The sequence below is a fragment of the Protopterus annectens genome, chromosome 4.part0 (assembly GCF_019279795.1).
Source record: "Protopterus annectens isolate FY-2018-M chromosome 4.part0, PAN1.0, whole genome shotgun sequence".
NCBI classification, from domain to species: Eukaryota; Metazoa; Chordata; order Ceratodontiformes; family Protopteridae; genus Protopterus; species Protopterus annectens.
Window position 1 is genome coordinate 1,591,236,554 of NC_056733.1, and position 20,444 is coordinate 1,591,256,997.

General features: G+C 37.6%; 1 protein-coding gene across 1 annotated transcript in view; it reads right to left on the reverse strand.

Annotated features, from left to right (window-relative positions):
* Positions 1 to 9,551: 9,551 nt before the first annotated feature.
* The window catches only part of HIGD2A (HIG1 hypoxia inducible domain family member 2A), a 46,832-nt gene continuing 35,939 nt past the window's right edge, over positions 9,552 to 20,444 (reverse strand). The window contains exon 2 of the mRNA XM_044069367.1: positions 9,552 to 11,090. Coding sequence (XP_043925302.1) covers positions 10,924 to 11,090 — 167 coding nt within the window. The 3' untranslated portion in view covers positions 9,552 to 10,923. The remainder of the gene's footprint in view (positions 11,091 to 20,444) is intronic.

The window sequence follows — 20,444 nt, forward strand, 5'->3', positions numbered from 1 at the left end:
CAGGAAGGGGAGGAAAATTCTAGCAAACTACCCAATGAGAAAAAAAGAATACAGCTACAGTACGGGAGGGAAAAAAAAACCTAAACACTTATCTGAAAACTTTTGCTTCAGTTGCTGGAGTCACATCTGTAACATTTCTGAGGCAAATAAGATCTGATGTTGGAGGTTAGCAAGGGATTATGGGAAAGGGAGGAGCTTGACCTCTGGATCTGTCTTATAGTTGCCAGCTCGGATCCAAGACCCATCAGTGATGAATAATGACACTGATAGCATCAGATCTAGGGATCTTGTAGCAATATTAGAAATATATTTCAGAAATACTATGAAAGTCTGTATAAAACACAGAAATGTGGAAATCAAGAAGACGTACAGATAGTAAGGTAAAATGCCAAGTCTAGAGGGAGAGGAGGCTCAATTACCTAACATGATAGGAAGAGAGGAGATAAAAATGGTGATGTACAACCAATCTACAAGATAGTCATCAGGATTAAATGGTACTTCTGTGGAAGTTTAGAAGCTAGGAGGGAAAAATGATGAAGACCTGAAAGGTTTTAGCAGTATTTAAGAGAAGTGCCAACATCCTGGAAGAAAGCAGCAGGAGCTGTACTACCTCAAGAGGGTAAAGATCCATCAGATCCAGGTTCAAAAAGGCCCATTTCAATACCAAGTCATTATTATTATGAAGCATTTATGTCTACAATGGCAAAAGCGATGCCAAAACTGAGATATATGATCAATGTGGTTTTGGGGAGGGGAGGGCAAACATTTGACAACATGAACAGAACAGTGATGATCCAGAGGGAAGCAGAATGGAAGGAAATACCACAGTCACTGGTGGGTCTTTATGCAGAGAAAGCATTTGACAGAGTAAGCTGGGATTTTATGAACAGAGCAATGGAAACATTTGCATTCCCTGATAAAATTGCAAGGTTGATTAGGAGGATATATGAAGGATCGGAGGTGAAAACTGAAGTGGGTGGGGTCCTCTGATAATCTCTGCTTGAGCAGAGGAACCAGGCAGGGATGTCCTCTCTCCAGTTTATTTGCAGTACATTTACAACCACTGGCAAAGAAAATAAGGGACTCAAATTCAAGAATATAATTGGTCTAGTAAGTCAAGAAAGGCTGGCTCCATTTGCAGATGCCATTTTATTCCTGACAAAACCAGAAAGGAAAATTACAATGTTGCAGAACATATTGAAACAGTCTCTTCCCTCATACGGTGACGTGTGAAGAGACTAAAACAATACAAAAACTGAGAAAATGGAAGCTGTTATATGGATACTGATAATAAGATACAAGTGGTTAAAAGGTTTTTAATCCCTGTGGTCTTATACTTTATACGCTGGTCAGGCATATTATATATATATATATATATATATATATATATATATATATATATTTATACTTATTTTTTTAATCAACCAGAGAAGTTGTGGATAGCAATAAAGAGATGGGTTTTTATCCAGCTGGGGAAGATGGCAAGAATCAAGTGGGATAAGCTTATTCTTTCAATAGAAAGATGGTGGATTGGGATTGCCAGAGTTAAGGGGTATTTCAGAGCAACACAGTTAAGGCTTCTATACATAGCACAAGCAGAAAACTAATTGAAAGTGGAAAGTTATGAAACGCGGGAAGTTCTAGTAACGGGGAGAGACTGCGATTTTGGATGTAGACCTTTAAGGAGAATCTTCTTCTTCTTCTTTCGGCTTTTTCCCGGTTAGGGGTCGCCACAGCGGATCACCTTGTCCGCACATTGAATGGCAGTGGAGTTTTACGGTGTCGAGTTGCCAGCCCGGCGCCCAACCTTCCACAGAAGGCACACTCACACGCACACCTAGGGCCGATTTAGAGAGTGTCCAATCCACCTGCAGCATGTCTTTGGGATGTGGGAGGAAACCGGAGCACCCGGAGGAAACCCACGCGACCACAGGGAGGACATGCAGACTCCGCACAGAAGGCACCCCAGCCGAGGATCGAACCGGAGAACCTCTTGCTGTGAGGCGGCAATGCTAACCACTGCATCACCGTGGCCGCCCTGCAGACCTTTAAGGAGAATATTCATACGGAATTTTATACTCCAAGTAGCATAAAGTCTTCTAAGAACTAAGCTAACACAGGAATGGAGAAAGGAGATTCTACTGACAGGGATGACTGCAACTAGGGATGCAGACAATATGCAAGAGGGGATGGGAATATATTGGAGAAAACTGGCAAAGGAACCAAGGTACTGGGAATAAATAACTACAGGGGGAAAGGTAACAGAATAGAAGATGCCAATAACTTGTTTGGGACTGCAGGCTAAAGACTGCCTTTAATATCAAGGATTGAGTATAGAGAAAGAGAAAAACAGGGAGGGGTCCTAAATGAAAGACCAGCACTGGTAGACTTTTTAGTAGAATATAAAACAGAAGCTACTGTTAAGAAAGGAATAATTAGTAGAGCGTATAAAATATTGGTGACAACTATAAGAATCATAGGAGGTTAGAAGGCCTGGAAAGAGATTAGATCAGCAATTCACAAAGAAACAGTTGGGGGAATTTATGTAGGTCTTCCAAAAATGCAACAAAATCTAGAACATTTTGTATCTTTGCCTGGAAGCGCTTACATAGGTATCTTTATACCCCAGGCAGACTTCAGGGAGTTCTTCCTCAGGTGGACAACAAATGTTGCAGGTGTGATGGGGCATAGGTGGACAGCAAATGTTGCAGGTGTGATGGGGCATAGAAGGTGGTGACTGGGAACATGTTTTCTGGGACTGTGGCGAGTTGGTAGACTGAGGATTCCGTGCAGACTGCTCTGTTAAGAGTGACTGGGCAGGGTTTTCCGTTCTGTTTTTTTTTTTGAGTTGTGATGCAGACCTGGAATTGCCTAGACATTGTGGGGCCTTGCCGAGTCTGATTATGATGGCTGCCAAGGAAGCAAGTGCTGGAAAATGGAGATCAAAGTCTGGACTAACTTTACTAGGGGTAGTGAAGATGGTACCACCGGTTTAAACAACTGCAGCTGGGTTCTTTTGAAGAGTAGGAGCAAATTGCATGGTAAGAAATGGGAACTGTGGAGGTCAGTACATCGAGAATGAGGTTTGAAGGAGGGCAGCATTTGAGTGAGCTATGTGGTGGTTGACTGACAATGACTGGACATGTTAAAAAGTGATGCGTAATGTTTGCAGCTACAGTTGTGCCAGCACAGTTTGGAATATAGAATGTTTGCAGTTGAGATTGTGTCACTATAGTTTATTGTCATTTATATAAATGTAAATCAGGCTATGTCATAAGATTTTTTTTTTTTTTTTTAAATAAAGACTCATTTTCTAAACAGCAGGCCTCAAAAAGGGTTACTTTGGCATCCTCCACAAATAGTTAAACACAGCCAAGAGTGCCAACAACTGGTCTACTGAGATTCAGCTACTCCAGCAGCCCCTTGCATGGCATTGCAGCTTGCAAGGACTGCAAGGTTGCTGAGAATTATGAAGGCAAAAGCTTTAACAGATATTTAAATCGGCTGCAAGGTATGAAAAATACTGCATTTCATCCTTAAAATGGCCCCTCAAGTACAGCATTATGACAGTTTTCATTTACCTCTACATTATTTGATATGTATAAGAAAGTCCATACTCTAACCAACATAACTGATACTGCAGGCATGAGGATTACTCAGCCTATACTACTTTAAAGACTTCCAGGTACCCTCTCCATCCCCAGAATGGATATCTTGGCCTCTGTCACAGTGTTCAGTAGTGTTGTTTAAACTCAGCAGAACATTAGCGGTTTTAAATGGCATCATCAACACAGTACCCTAAGCTATGGCATCACAACAGTACTCTAAGCTATGTGGGTTTACTCCCACCTGCATCAACCAGTTTCCAAAAGCATTTGGGCAACTGCCAGGTGCTTCTTTTTTTTTTTTTTTTTTACCTAGGAGGAGGCAAAAGTCCTGGATACATAACCAACATACCACTGGATACTACATATAATACACAAAGTTCACCCAAGGATACAGAACACAAAACAAGTAAAATGCATGTCTATCCATTTAACTGTTTCCCAAGCATGCGGATATATACACACGTTGAAAAATAAGATTTTTTACATAAATACAGAATTAAAAAGGAAAACTGTTATCTGTCCAGCCTGAATACAAGTAGTCCATTTGTCAGATGGCTGCAAAGAAGCACTTGCTTGGGCAGTGGAGAAAAAAAAAACACTTTAAAAAGGAGCATTCTGTGCACTTCTGGCAGGAGGAGCACCTGAAAGGTGCTCAAAGCTTTTGGAAGCTGTTCAGTGCAGGTAGGGTAAATAGCCTTTGCTTAGGCTACTGCAACAATAATTTTGATCAAAAGAGAAAAGTAGATTCCGGACTACATCCAACTTTGGGGAAGGTATGGTATACAGGCCAGACTTTTACAAATCTAGCATTATGATAGTGACAGCAGCTTTCTCTAACAAGACATCCACCTTTGTGAGCAGTCATCCTCATAGTAACATATTTGAAATAACTGACTCCCAAACTAACATTTGGACTAGAAATCATGTCCAGTATGTGGGGCCTTGTAAAGGTAAAATGAAAGACAGCACTACATATCACTTAAGGCTGCATTAGAGAAAAGACAGTCAAGTAGTTACTGCTGAATTAAATATTTCCCCCCAATTTTCCTACAGTGAGCCTCAATCAATACAAAAAGATACGTCCTTTAAATATTCAACATTGTGGTTGTTGGAGGAGAGAAAAACTATCTTTGAACTCTTCTGGACATTAAATAAAATGTGAATTGGCTAACCTCGGTACTCGATAATTTCCACAACACTATGTACATTTACTTCCTTTGGCATTCAGCAGGATCCTCACATAAGTGCATCAGAAAGTAATTTGGACCTCCCTATTAAAAAAAAAAAAAAAAAATGTATACATGCACTTATGACTGTCTGGATGAAAAGGCAACCAAGTCATGGTTTTAGTAATACCGAGAGCAAACCACTGTAGGTACTGACTTGCACTACCTCTGGAGTACAGGAACAAAACCCTGACTATGACACTGATTTGGGTTTGATTAGAGACCAGAATAAAAAGGCATAGCCTTCTTGCCTCTTTGGAGGACTGGGTGAGTATGTTCCAGGATGCAAACTTCACTCATGATCACTGGTGAAGATTACAGATAAACGAAAACATCTGCCTAACAGGCAGGGACAGCGGGACTTATTACTTTTCAAAAGCAGGTGACCAGCATTATCGCACTATATAACAAACCCTTAAAACCTCAGGCATGCAGGAAACAGCAAGGATTAAGTAAAAATTATGTAGGTTGCCTGGATGACAGCCATTCTCTTGCTCCAAGAGGTTCGGTGGGTGACTGGGTGTTGGCAGCAGTGGGAGTGGCTTGATGGGCAGCAAGTCCATATTTCCTGGCTCTACGCCTAAAGCACTGGGGCTCCCCTTACCCCCAAGGGAGACTATCTTGGCTTTAGCAGAGGTCCTTGGTTATGGGACAACAAAGTTTTAAGGAAAAGTTCAACTAATCAGCATGAACAGTCATTACTTTTTCCATTCCTTAAATTGTAATGTTCTTATGTGGTCTCTACCAATGCACTTTCCCGAAATGGGAATTTTTCCCTGCTCTCTCATATAAACTTCCATCACTGTAATTTATAAAAACGATATAAACACTTGGGTGATAAGAGAAAGTCTGAAAAAGCTTCATCAGTTTGCAGTGCTTCTTACTACAACTAATCTGAAAACTTTGCAAATGGCATTTTAAAACTTGCATCTAGAGCAGTATCATAAACTGAAGATTTTTGACTGAAATCTGAAACTATCCTAGTTACACAGCACCAGGCCAAAAAAAAAAATACTGCATCAGTAGACAGACATCAGTCACTTCTTGATAATACAAATACCCCCTTCCCAAAAAAATATAATAAAACACTAAATAAAACTGATTTATTGGAATCCATGGAATTAAGAAGGGCAATGAGAAACAAAGTAAAATCTTCTAATGAAATGAACTCCATTACATCTGACAAGTTTATCAAATTTGCTATTTATTTCCCAAGTGCTTTTGACATTCTGTCCTCTCCTCCATTCTCCCTTTTAACTTCACACATTTCCCCCACTTGTCAAGTGCCCTTTTGAATGTCTCCATGGATTCCCTCTCCACCACTCCATTCTAAGGTCCACAATGCTCTCTACGGACAGTTATTTCTGCAGATCCAAGCAGTAATTGGGTCACACCAAGATACTGCTAGTACCCTCCACTCTCAACCATCTCTGTTCAGGAGAATTCACATCTGTTTTGGCCTTGGGTGAGAGGTCCTCCGTTTTTCTGGTCTCTTGTCATAACGTTTCCCCTCCTACACACACGTCTGGTGGCATTCCTTTGGACCCTTCCTAACATCCCAAAGTCCCTCTAATCTTCAGCTTGCCATACTGTCAAACCATTTACCTTCACTCAGAATCCTAGGTCCCACAACATGTTTTCACCAATACTCAACTGGTTTTACAAGCAACTGCAAGCCATACACAATTGTGTGACTAATATTACTCACCCCACACCTCTATAGATCTTATGACAGCCATGTTTCTGAACCTGCTTAATATCCCATCTCAGACTACAGCATTTATAGTTTTTGCCCAAGTTCCTTCCCTCACTTCCACTTCTTTGAATTTCTAAGCACTAATCATAAGATCTATTTGACAAACCCACTAATATACCTCTTAAAGTTCAGTGTTCAACAACTGCTAAATGCATTATTATCTCATATTGTAATAGTTGCTTTTATTTCATATTAAACAATTAACAATTACACATACGTTTGCTGATACATATAGTACACTTAATGTCTGTTCAAGCAGTTACTGAATGCCTAACTTAATGTTTGTAATTTAATGTTTGCAATATGTTGGGAGTTTTTCTCCCTGAACCTCTGATGAAAAGGTTTTTTTTGAATAAACCCAGTAAGCAAGGTTTTTTTTGAATAAACCCAGTAAGCAAAAGCAAATAAAATAAACTTCCTTTGAAGTTCCTCCAGAACTGCAGAGTGCTTAAAGGAAAGTTTGACAAGGTCCAGTACAGTAGAAGCATTTGTCAACAGATCAATCCAGGTTCAGTTACTACCCCAACACATCTTTTCAGTCCTGTTTCCATTTATTCTACTCTGCCAGCTGACGTTTCCAATCATGGCAATTGTGGCCCAAATTCAGTACTTAAAGTGCAAAGAAATTTGGCTTTAAACTGTACTGGATTCTCACATATGACAAAGAAAGGACATGCTGATCTCTGCACCCACCACTAATCACTTTTAGTGGCCAACGGATAGTCCAAGATCTACCTGCTCTCATGTTCCAGTTCTAGTCAGTGGTAGACGAGGAGAAACAAGGTTATTCAGTCTACACTGAATGTTGGCTACTGATAACGTATCTGAAAACTTCTAAAATCAAATATGCAAAGTGGTTTGAAAAAAAATTAAACTCCTAATACCGCAAACTGTTTTAAAAAGCAAAACAGATAATGCCATGAACCAGTGAACAAAACACTCCTACAAGGCAAATGTTTCTAGAGCAATGTTAGAATTTCAATCTGCCATCTGTTAAAGTAAGCAAAGTTTAGTAATCTAAACTGTGGCTTGGAAAACAAACTATTTGGCAGAGTAAATTAAATAACCTGATCCTAACCATGCAAGCAACACATTTTAAAGAAAAAAAAAAATTAATCAATAGTGAAATTCACTGCAATACACAATCTTTACATTTTTAGGTTTTACTTCCGCTGAAGTGGGAAGGGTGGGTATTGCTGCAACAGTTTGCCAATAAAGATGAGGTTTACATTATTACTTTAACTGCTCACCAAAGCGTGCTCTCAACTAAAGAGCAATAAGGCAAAAAAAAAAACAAAACAAACAAAAAAAAAAACACTGAACCTGCAACCAATGATTGCAATTTCCCAGTGTTTGACTCTCAGATACATATATGCAGGCTAAAAATACTTTAAGGCCATTCTTCTAAAAGCGTATCATAGATGCTCATTACATTAAAGAATGACAATGTACAGAACCAGAAATACCTTAAAATCTGACGTGCATACTTAAGATACATGATCCAGTCATCAAATAATGTATTTGGGTATAGCTACATAATTGAAGAAATCCTGTAAGCTGCAACTGCATCCATCTAAGCTTTACTGGGGCAGATAATGAATGTTACTTCTGATCATAAATATGACAGTGTCGTACAACAGAGGGAAGTCAGTGTCGTACAACAGAGGGAAGTCAGTGTCGTACAACAGAGGGAAGTCAGTGTCGTACAACAGAGGGAAGTCAGTGTCATATAACAGAGGGAAGTCAGTGTCGTATAACAGACGGAAGTTAGTCATTCTCCTTAGCACAGTGCCTTCATTTTAGACAAAATTACACTTTCCAACGTATTTTCTTGCTTTAGGCAAATAAAGGTGTTAAACTCAGGTCAGTGAAATGCTACATTGTATCTGGGGCCCAGGCAAAAATCAGGTAAACTACCACAACTGGTAGCCAAAGAACTTCTTACCAAAAAGGTACATTCTCCCTTAGCTGGGCCACAGATTCGAACAAGCCAAAACATGTTTTGCTGTAACAGCATCTCAAATTTCTGGTTTAAAATCTCTCGCTTTTTTCTCCTTCTGAAACATCCAAGATTTTTCCTAGCTTAAAAGTATTCATCCACTACATCAAAGATCTCCCAGTAAGAATACACATTTAACTTTAATTTTAGTTTTACATTTTAAAAAGGGTACTTTTAATCAATTTTTACTACAGTTTGAATAGTGCTGCATATAAACCAGGGAGTGGGTGGACTTCCTGTAATTACAGATACCTGACCTACTATGAGAGAGTGTTCAACCAACCCTGAAGCTAAAGCAGAGAGTTTTGAACATTAAGACTTTTACTTCAGGGGAAGCAGCCCACAGACCAACAACTGTGCTCTGATTCTGGTAGTTTGATGTACACAACTGACATATTATAGCAATAAAATCCAGCACACTTTCTTCAGCTGTTGCCTGCCAGACATCTACATAAAATTATGTAGAACCTGTACCAACAACTGTACTGCACGCATTAACAGGACAAATATGCTCCACACACACACCCTTTCCCTCTGACTGGATTCCTGTCGCTACATACAAGTATCAAGCTACTTATTCCTTTCTGTGGCATATCTATATTATTGAGCTTCTTAAGTGTTCAAAAATCTCTGCTTTAGCTCCAGGGTTGGTTGAACACTGTCATACCATGCTTGATTTGAATAAACCATCATGATACTTAAGAGATTTGTCTCACTGGCATTTACACAATTCTTAAAGCTTCTGACCAAATGAAAAATTCACATAACACTGTAGATTTAGCAGTTCACTCTTACCCATGCCAGAGGTCCTAAGTTCTCAACAATTCAAAGCTCTTGCACCATGAACTCCTATTTACTGTTATCGTCTAGGGCCAAAATGCTATTGACACGAATTAACAGCCTAACGGCAGCAACAGCAACTCGGACCAAATTCATATTTTCAGAAAATTGCAATTTAAGTATTATATTGCATATGAAGTCTGTTTATTGCAGTGTATTCAAACATAAAAACCATAAACAAACACTGTCTAGAGATTTGCAAAGTTACAGTACGTTTCAGTGTTGTCATTCTACATAAATGCATACAAGATGTGGCATAAAGCACTATGGCACAATACTCATCTATTGAAGAGACTCAAAAGTACCTTATGGGAAAGAGGAAGTACAACCACAAAACAGTATCATGTTACTATACCCGCTTCCCACTGGAACAGTTTGGGTTAGGAACTAAAATAATGATTGCTTCCCAGTATCTGAACACAGTGGTCTTTTAAAGTAAGCAACCACTGAATCCATGTGTCACATTCAGCCTAAATACTTACTTAAAAAGAAAATGAAAAACAAGTCTGTCATGAACACAATGAATTCACACGGTGCAATGTACTGCAAACAAACTTCAATCTGACACCAAGTTCTTATTATACAACTGAATATAACCTAATGCAAGATGGCATTTCATCACTATAAAGGGTCAAATTCCAAAACATCTGCTCTCTGAAGTGACTAACTCCTGTGGTAGGCCTGTATTAAGCACTCACACTGGGAGCAAGACTTTTAGAATCTGGCCCTATTTAAAAGTAGGTCGAATTCACAGACAGGACAAACCATCCACCATAAAATGCAATTTAATAAAGTTTTGTACACAATGTGCTGCCACAGGTAGTACTGTTCTGGATTGCAGACGAATGGGCCACATGTAATACAGCTTCCTTTATTGTTATTTTTTTCAGCAAATCTATTGCCATATATAAAATGCAGCTTCCTAGAGGCTCACCTTGGGGGGGACACAAATTCCAGGAATATTGCAAATACAATAATTTAGCTGTAGTCGGTGTCTTTTTACTTGCACATGTACAGCATGCAAAAATATAATCTGCTTTTGCCACATTTAAGGCAGATGGCACATTTCAAACCTGAACGGAAAGCTACAATAATCAGTGGAAGAAACCCAGTCATTACTTATGGGGGGGGGGGGGGTTAGTTTTACAGAGTGTTTAATACGCAGCGATAAATGTTCTAAAAATCAGTGATGATGCAGTATAAAAAGCGACCATATCATAAGACACTCAAGCAATGGTTTTACAATCTATCTTTGGAATTCTTCCTATTACAGTTGACAGTCACTTTGGTGTAGAATACAGATAATTAAATAATCAGCACTGAAAGCTATAAAACTTGTACAGCCAATGTCCAGGCATTCATATCTGGCCCTTTCAAATGTGCTTCCTTTTTACCAGTCCCTTTTACATCCTTTTTGAAAGGATAGGCAATCCACAGCAGACAACCAGTGAAGCTAGGATGAGAGAACTATGACGGAAGCAAACTGTAGCACTCTTATCTTTTAGATTTCATGGCTGTGGCTGCCACGCCCACTAGGATGGCAGCAACTGTGAATCCTTGTGCTAGGATACGGGCACGCATCAGCAACTGGGACTGCCGAGTTCTCCCTTGTTTAAAAGCAATAAGTCCATAAGTCAAAGCAGCAGCTGTGCCTAAACAACCTGCGAAAAACAAAACAAAAATTTAACCTTTCAGACGAAGAGAATCTCAGGACTGCACTTCAGACTAAAAACGCATCACAAAATGTTCTAAAAAAGAGGGAAAGCTGGGTAGATGGAAACACTTACCAGTCTAAATCACACTGAAGAACCTGGATCACACAAGCGTACTTTCCCTGTTAAACATATGACATTGAGTTTTCTAACCCAGCCATTCCCTCTCCATAAAAGTTCTGCTCTACGCATTTCTCCCAATTTAGGTTCTGTTTGAGATGGGTTGAGCATCTGCTTTATCACCATCATATGCATGCATTGGACAAGAGCCGACTTGACATTAGTAGAAATGAGCACAACTTCTATGAGACTATAAGATAAACATGACAAACTAGTACAATAAAGGCTTAAAAGAAAGAAAACTGAACATCTTTAATTAGGAGAAATGGGCAGTCCGTGTTCTCTCTTTTTCAAGCCTCCCATAATGCTAAGCTAGATTTTTTTTCATTTAGCCATTTCTGCTAGTTTGTATGGAGGAAAATATTTAGATACTAGACATGGTTACTGCTGTCAGCTCATAGATAAGAAGTTCTCAAAATCATCATCCATTTAACTTACATCAATTAACATGAATTTCCAGCTGTAATGAATCATTTCAGTGGAGTCCCAGGGAGAAGATCTCAAAGTAGTGAAACAAATTAACAAAAATACACATCAAATCAAGCATATTACAGCTCAAAGAAACAATATTACAAGTGAAACATTTCAATATTTACTTGTAAAGAATCTCCTGTGTGATGTAAATTAAATGGAAAGAATCAGAAAATGTGATAGCTACATCACTATTACTCTTTCAGAAATAAGAAGAGGAACTGGTATGAATAGACTGGCAAGACTATGGAGAATTCCTGTGAATCCCAAAAGGCAAGCTCCAATCACACAAGTTAATTTATATCTTTAAGGAACTCGCTATTACAAAACGCATACTGCTCCCCCTAAACATAAATGGTTTTCCAAAACAGCAACTTCCTTCAATATAAAATGTATAAACTAATATTAAATTCAGAAATAGGTCAAATGCTACACACAGGTCTGAAGGGATAAAGCCTCAACTATAATCCAAACAATAATCCAAACCAGATAACTGGAAGACAGGTTGTTAATAATGAGAATGAACTTGGCAAAGGGAGAGCAACGAAGAACTTGCCTGGTCCTCACAGGCTGAATACAGGTACTGATTGCCATGCTTCAAGTGAAGACTTGAAAGTATGGTTAAATAATAAATGTGAATTGAGAACTCACTTTAATGTCAAAGACACTAAAGCCAGCAATATTACTTATCGCAATATGCTAGATGAGTTATTTAAGTTAACACTGAAATTTAGGAATTTAAAAATCGAAAATGAATATCTTGCTGAATGTGTGAATAAGTAAATTGTCCCTAAAGGATTAAGATTATGGAAATTTCCTAATAATGTTGTTTTAGGCTCTGGGTTTCATAAAGATTTGTTAAATGTGTTTAACAATTGTGGTTTAAATGTTTTAAAATTGATGATAAAGGAGAATAACAAAGTAATGGAGACGGTACAAAAAGACATTTTGGAACTTGATTTATGTATTAAAAATGATTTATTGTTTACTATAAATGAAGTAAAAACTAAATATTTTAACATTAGGAAAGATGTAGATAGTAAGTGTAATGATGTGATTCAAAGAAAACTGAAGAAATTGGAAAGGGATATAAAGATGTATAAAAACGAAGCTTGTTATACGAAGCCACCAGTTAGAAATTTTGGAAGGGAAAGGGATAGACCCTATAGTAATTTTAATAGTAAAGGTGGAGAGGTAGAAGATTTTGACACCACTAATGGTCTGGACAAGAATTTCCACCCTTAAGGAGATCTGAGAGGTTGTTAAATAGAATGGAAAATCAACAGGGACAACAGAATTTTCAGGGAGGGGGGGGGGGGAGGGAGAGGACGTTATTAAGCGTGTCTCAAATAGAAGCCCTCCCCACCCCCATAACCCAGAATATAGTTGTGGACAACGATATCAAATTTACTTTAAACAACTTCTCTATATACAATTTCAGTGGTATACCACTAGATAAAGAGCATTTTGACTTATTGTCAAAAGGATTGAAATTCATTCCATTTAAAATAGGGGATATAGCCAGATCCCTAATGGATATAAAAATGTTCCTAAGGAAGGTGAATTTAGACATTTTATTACCTGGTTCTAATTACACCTCTAATAATGTGTTCAAACTGAGAACTATATACAATCCACCCCTACACCCCCAATTAAAAAATCTAGAAAAAATTCTAGAAAAAGAAATTAGGAAGGAACAATATAATCATAGGACACACAAGGACAATTTGAGTCAGGAAGAAAAGGTTTGTTTGGATAATTTAAGAAAAAATGTTTCAATCAGAGTAATGAAACCTGACAAGGGGGGAGGGATGGTCATTACGGACACCATACAATATGAATGTAAAATGTATAATATCTTGTGGGATGAAAGAAAATACTCCTCAGTTTCCAAAAATGAGGTTAATATATCATATAACAAAATAGATTCTAACCTATTTGACAAGATGCAAGAGGAATTGATAGATTTTAATACTTATAAGTATTTAAAAGTAGAAAAACCTCGAATTCCATCATTATTTGGAATCCCAAAGATTCATAAAAATGAAACTGACCCACCATTTAGACCTATAGTGTCTGCTGAAGGGTCAAAGACCGAACCTCTAGCTAAGTATTTGGACACTAAATTAAAAAATATTTGGATGGGAAAAACATTTATTTTAAAGGACTCTTGGGATTTATTAAAATCTATTACCCCAGATTTATACGATGAGAATATGATTTTTGTGACCATAGATATTATAGATTTATTTTCCTCCATTCCTTGGGTTGAAGGAATAAGGATGTTTGAAGATATCATATATCAAGAAAATTATTTAACGTTGGAAGAAAAATTGACTTGTACATGGATAATGGATATAGTATTGAGAAATAACTTTTTATATTTTAAAGGTGAATGTTATCAACAGAAACAAGGTGTAGCTATGGGGGCAGCATGCGCCCCCACCTTTGCCAATATTGTCCTTTCCCAATGGGAAGAAGAAAATATTAGAATTTAGGCAATATTGGAAGCTATATCGTAGGTTTTTGGATGACATCATAATTTTTGGAATGGGGGAAAAGAGAAACTTAATGATTTTCTTACATGGTTGAACACTACATGTCCTTTTTTAAGGTTTACTCACAATATTACAGAAAATAAAGTGGAATACTTGGATATCGAGATATACAAATTGAATAATAAATTAGAAACAAAAGTATTTAGGAAAAAAATATTCTGTAATTCCTTTTTACATTTCAATAGTGCGCACCCTTTACATTGTAAGAGAAACATTGTAAAGGGGCAATTTATTAGAGGGAGTCGAATGACCAGTAAAAATGAAGACTTTGAAAAAGAATGTAACCTCTTGGAGTCTATGTTTATACAGAGAGGTTATCCATCTAACTTTGTTAGAGATATAAAGGAAGAAGTTTTAAAAGGCAGAAATGACAAGTTTAAACCTATAATTCAGAAAAAACAACTGCCAGTTCACCAAACCAAATTTATTCTCTAGCGCCTCGGCTTCACAAAGCCTTCAAGGAGTAACTGACAATATACTTCCATCTAGTATTTATACACATTTCTATTAACTCATTATACAATTAAAAGTCAATTAAACCTATAATTGTAGGAAACAATACAAATGAATTAAGAATTTTACAGAAAGATAATAACATGAATTTTGAAAAAACTTTAGTGTTAGAATATAATGGGATTAATAATATAACTAAGAAAAAAATTCTGAAGGAATGGGAATGTTTTATAGCCATCACAGATATAGAAAAAATACCTAGAGGTCCACAAAAGGTTACATACAAGAATTCAAGTAATTTGAGATTATTATTAGAAAACAAACCAAGAAAGGTAACTAGAAACAAAGTGGGTACTTACAAATGTGGCAGGTGTAGTCAGTGTCAATATATTATAAATAAGGACAAATTTTATTTAGAAAGTAGAAAAAAATGGTTGGTTAACAAAGAATATTATAATTGTGATGCGAAAGGACTTATTTATTTTGCAGTTTGCACAGTTTGTAAATCCTTCTATATAGGTAAAACAGAAAGAAAACTTAAGAGAAGGATTTACAAACACTATTATGAAATATCCATTAAAAAAGACACTAATGCACTTTATAAACACTTGACTATATGTACACAAGCCACTTTTACTTTTTTGGTTTTAGAACAAATAAAATGTGATGGTAGGGGTGGACCATGGGAAGAGAGAATAGAAGTGAGGAAATTGTGGTGGCAATTGACTTTAGATGCAGGGAATAAACCAGGCTTAAACGAATATATTTCTATTTTGCCTATTTTAAAGTTAAGGTCTGCCAAGTTGCGAGTAATCACAACCCATTCCATTATTGTTTAAGTAAACAAAGTAAACAAACTGAACATATGTCTTTGAATATATATTCTAGTTTCCAAAATATATAATTTATTAAAGGTTTATTAACATTTCACACAACACAATATTTTTATGAAAAAATTGATATAAACATTCATGTATTTAAATAGTACAGAATAATTTTAAGGGGTCTTAAACAGTTTTTTAATGTTTTAAATAGGATGATAGTAGTTATGTTTTTTACCTAGATATCCATTTTATTTAATATTTATTAAACAACAAAGTATTTTTAGCAGCAGGATATTTAAGAAGTTGGCATTTAAGGAAGCAAAATATGGTAATAAGAAATGAATTATTCATGAACATGACACAAAGCTGTCAACCCATTGGATGTTTTTAAATTAATTGAAATAAAATGATTGGTTTATGTTTACGTATGTATGATATATAAATGTAATCTATTTTAACAATGTGCATCTGATGAAGTCTTTCTGGTTTGGAGGACGAAAATGTACTTTGTAAAAAGGAGACGTTAATGTGCTTTCGGTCTTTGGATTAAAAGTTTCATAAAGTTTCCAGTCCGTGTATTTCTTCCAGTTATCTGGTTTGGTTTATTGTTTTTTTTACGCTGGAAGTAGCCTCATTGTATTTTATAATCCAAACAACCCATGTTTGATTAATGCTCGGGAGACTGAAGGAAAGGCACGGGGAGGCTAAAAGGTGCTTATTCTTGGGAGAGATGGGTAAAGAAAGGCTGGTTGATCCTGCAGTGGAGGATGCTCAATAACACCAACAAATAGTCAGGAAGGCATACTGCATGGCTGCCAAAACCAGTGATGGTATTTTCTGTTCACACATATGAAGTGGTGCACGATAGAGTGGCATTCAAAAGCCATGCGTAGAATGGGTGTGCCTTCGCTGAAGGTTGGGCATCAAGCTGGCACCTCGGCACCCGTAAAAAATATGCCAATCATTAGCAGACCGGAGTTCCGCTGTGGCGACCCCTAACCGGGAAAATCTGAAAGAAGAACATATGAACTAGTGTGTGTGTGGTATGAAAACCTGCAGCCCTTGCAGTGATGCTAGTGGGCATATGGCTCAGTTAAAACTACACACAAAAATTCCCATTGCTGCGATATCTGTGAGAGCACAAAACCACCTCTGACTCCTGTACAGAGTTTCCCCACACAATACCTTCCAAAGCACATCTGGGAGTGAGGAAGTGGAGTCCCAAATGCCAAGCAAGCACAGCCAGTGCACCACTGAGTAGGCATTACTGATGGCAGGCAAGGAGACAAAACAGGAAAACAAAAAAGTCAAAACAAAGAATGAAAAACTGAAATATATGACCGGAGGACTCGTGTAGACTTGCCCAAGATAGGTTCAGCAAGCGTACATACAAAGAAAAATCTGAGGAAACTGCTTTCAGCAATGATCCCAAGGAAAGTATTTGAAAAGGAGCTGTCCACAAAAAAAAAAAGAGCAAACTACACTGCTGCTGAAAATAGTTTGAGACCTCATTATGTTGCATTTATGTTTATCAAAACTACCTTTGGTGACCTGAAGTGCTTCCAATTTTGAAATAAACAGATCTTGTACATGAAAGACTCAGAGTATGGCGATGTTCAAGAATACCCAATTTAAGAGACAAACTTGTTGGCATAAAGACTCAAAATTAAATAGATTTTGATATGAACCCAAATTCTGCTTTTTTCCTGTGGGTTTTTGTCAGGGAAGTACATGGCTATATTTTAACATTTTGTTCTGGTGGAATCAGACTTGTACTCAACATAAAAAGGAGCAATTTTTTAGCACTTAATAAATCTACACAAGATGACATCATGAAGAGAAAAGAAAAAATGAAAATTGAAAATGTACTACTGAATTTAGCATTTATTTCATGTATATGAAGGTTGTACAAACTGTAAACCTGTTGGCTTCATTTTTTTTTTTTTAACCTTTAACTAATCCTTTCATAGGAATTAAGATTGACTTGAATGTGACCATAATTATTTCTTCTTTTTCCCTATGTGCCACACAATCAGATGTTTAGGTAGCTATTGCTGCATATCTGCATTTTCACCGTACTATGTTTTACCCTCCCACTCATTACTGACCTGCACTCCTTCCTTACCATGTCACCTCCCACCATTGCTTAGACTTTAACCTAATTACCATCTTATAATCTTACTTTTTCTGTCTCTTTTTCAGCTTTTCAGCCTTGTGCTTGAGTTGCAGGCTGCCCCTTTTCAGCAACCTAGCAAGGCTAAGAAATCCTATCTGAACACGAGGGAATACCCAACCTGCAAACCTTACGTGAACTACCTAGTCTCTCCTTGCTCAACAACCTACAGTTATTTTTAGTTATTTTACTAAATTTGTGAGTGCTTTAAAGTTGTATGAATTGTAAGGGCCAGCACACCAGTGGACCTACCCGTAGGCCATATATTAAGCTATTAAAATACTACTTTTTTTTCCCTCCCTTTAGCTCCTTTACTAGTGAATCTCATGTTATTTCCTATATATACCACTAGAGGGCAGCAGAACTCAAGGCATGTAAAGCTGTTTTACTGCCAGCCAAACTCCTCTAGCCCTGCGTACTAGTTTCTCTTAGTTACCCTGTTAGTACTCTTACTACAGGTAACTACCCCCCACCCCTTGAAGGAATACAGAAAGGAATTTAACCTTGTTAGCCTTAAATTTAAATAAACCAGACAACTTATCCTATTTTCACTTACTACCCCAATTATAGTACTTTATTGACTCTCTAAATAACCTTACTTTCCTGCTATAGAACTCTCTAATTTTATATATTCCCCTTCACATCTATACTAAAAGCTCACCCCCTTATATCTTATGTTAAAGTGCCTCTTACCTACTCAAAGCTTGTAGAACACAAACTCACTGTGTAACCGATTGCCCCCCAGCCTCTCTCATCTGTGACCTGCTCCGTTAGCCCTGCGGGCTCACTCCGCTCCCCTACCCCCAATTTCCACCCACACCCAGTGGCCCTACACTTATACTTCTTAAACCACACCCTCTCTCCCAACCAATCCCTTCCTTCTTACAAATTTAACTACACCCCTACATCTTTTTACTACCTGTGACTATAACCCAATACTTAGTATTTTACCTTATCCCCTTCCTTTTCAACTATGGAGTTTTAACTCCTATCTCTAAACTTCTTATCCAACACCACCTTTTTTTAATTGTAGACTTTACTCCTAGAACTTTAGACATATCACAAGATGCCTTTAGTAGTAAAAACTAAAATGACCAAACCGATGCTCTTAGCTTTAATTTCAATTGCTCTCACCTCCATCTACCTCATCACCGCCTTTGAAAAATTTTATTACCATTTTACTCTCCAAAACAAACAGCTATACATACTCCCATAGTCCCTAACATTCAAACTAATATCACTTTTGATCCCACCTATCTACTACCTAAATACCATAGATTCTCCCACATTAAATACAATAAACCCACTGTAAAGAAAGTAAAATATCTAACCAACTTCATAAATACTTCCACAATCAAACTAAGTAATCCCTCCTTAAAGGACGGCGACATCCACCCTAACCCTGGCCCTACAAATCCTGCTACCCTAATAACCCACCCTAAACTTCCTAATTCTTTTCTAATAGGACACCTAAATATCCGCAGTATTAAAAACAAAGTAGCCCATCTCCATGCCCTTTAGACATTCACTGCTTTGATATCTTCTGTCGGACAGAAACATGGTTAAAACCAGACACCAAAGACAAAGAAATCATTCCCCAAGGAAATAATATATTAAGACAAGACCGAATAAAAAGCAAGGGTGGGGGAGTAGCAGTTCTATTCAAGGATGGAATTCAAATCTCCACTTTACCATACAACCCACCTCAGCATAGTAAGGCAGAAGAACTTGTCACCAAAATTACAAATCAACCAAAATAAATCTTTATATATCTGCATCTACCTACCCCCGGTAATAATTTCAGTGCTATAGAGGATATTCTAAGCTGGGTGTCCTCAACCTACCCCAAACAATAATACTTGGTGATTTTAATACTGACTGGAAAGTTGTTAACGCTGACAATCCTACCTCCCACATCAACCTTCACGGCTTTAGTCAAACTATTACCTCCACAACTAGAATTAATAAACCAAATAAGAAAGAGCACCTTAGACTGGATACTTATAAACAGAAACAAGCATACAAGGTACGAACTCTGCCAGACGATGTTAATCGATCATTCTTTGACCTACATCCTAAGGCAAGAGAAAAATATCTCCAACCCCCCCACATACAGCATTGCACGTACCAACAAACACTTTAACCCAGTACTATTCCAAACTTAACTTAGAGCCTGTGACTGGAACCCTTTAAAAACCCTACCACTTGAAGACGCTGTTAAATACCTAAACTCTTATCGATCCTCTATAAGCACGCACCCAAACGGTCCATTAGAATGAAGTCCAAGCCTGCCCCCTGGCTTTCTAAAGAAACCAGACAAAAAATTTTACATAGGAACAAGTCCTGGGCTAAATGGAGAGCTAACAAAAATATCTCAGATGAACAAACTTAAGCATTTAAGAAATATTACAAAAAAGGCAATACTTGCAGACAAAAAGAACTACTACTGTGAATTACAGCAAAAATCACCAAAACAATCCCCAAAAGTTCTGGTCTAGTATAAATCTCCTGTACCCAGGCCACACTCACACACCTTCCCCATCTCAGGCCGAACAAAATACCCCCCACCAAACTGCCAATACCTTCTTCACAGAGACCATACAATCACTAGCCAGTCACAACTAGTCCCTGCCAACTCAAGTCTCCCACCACTATACCTGGCACTCTACCAACATTTCATCTGCAACCCATCTCTACCACTCTC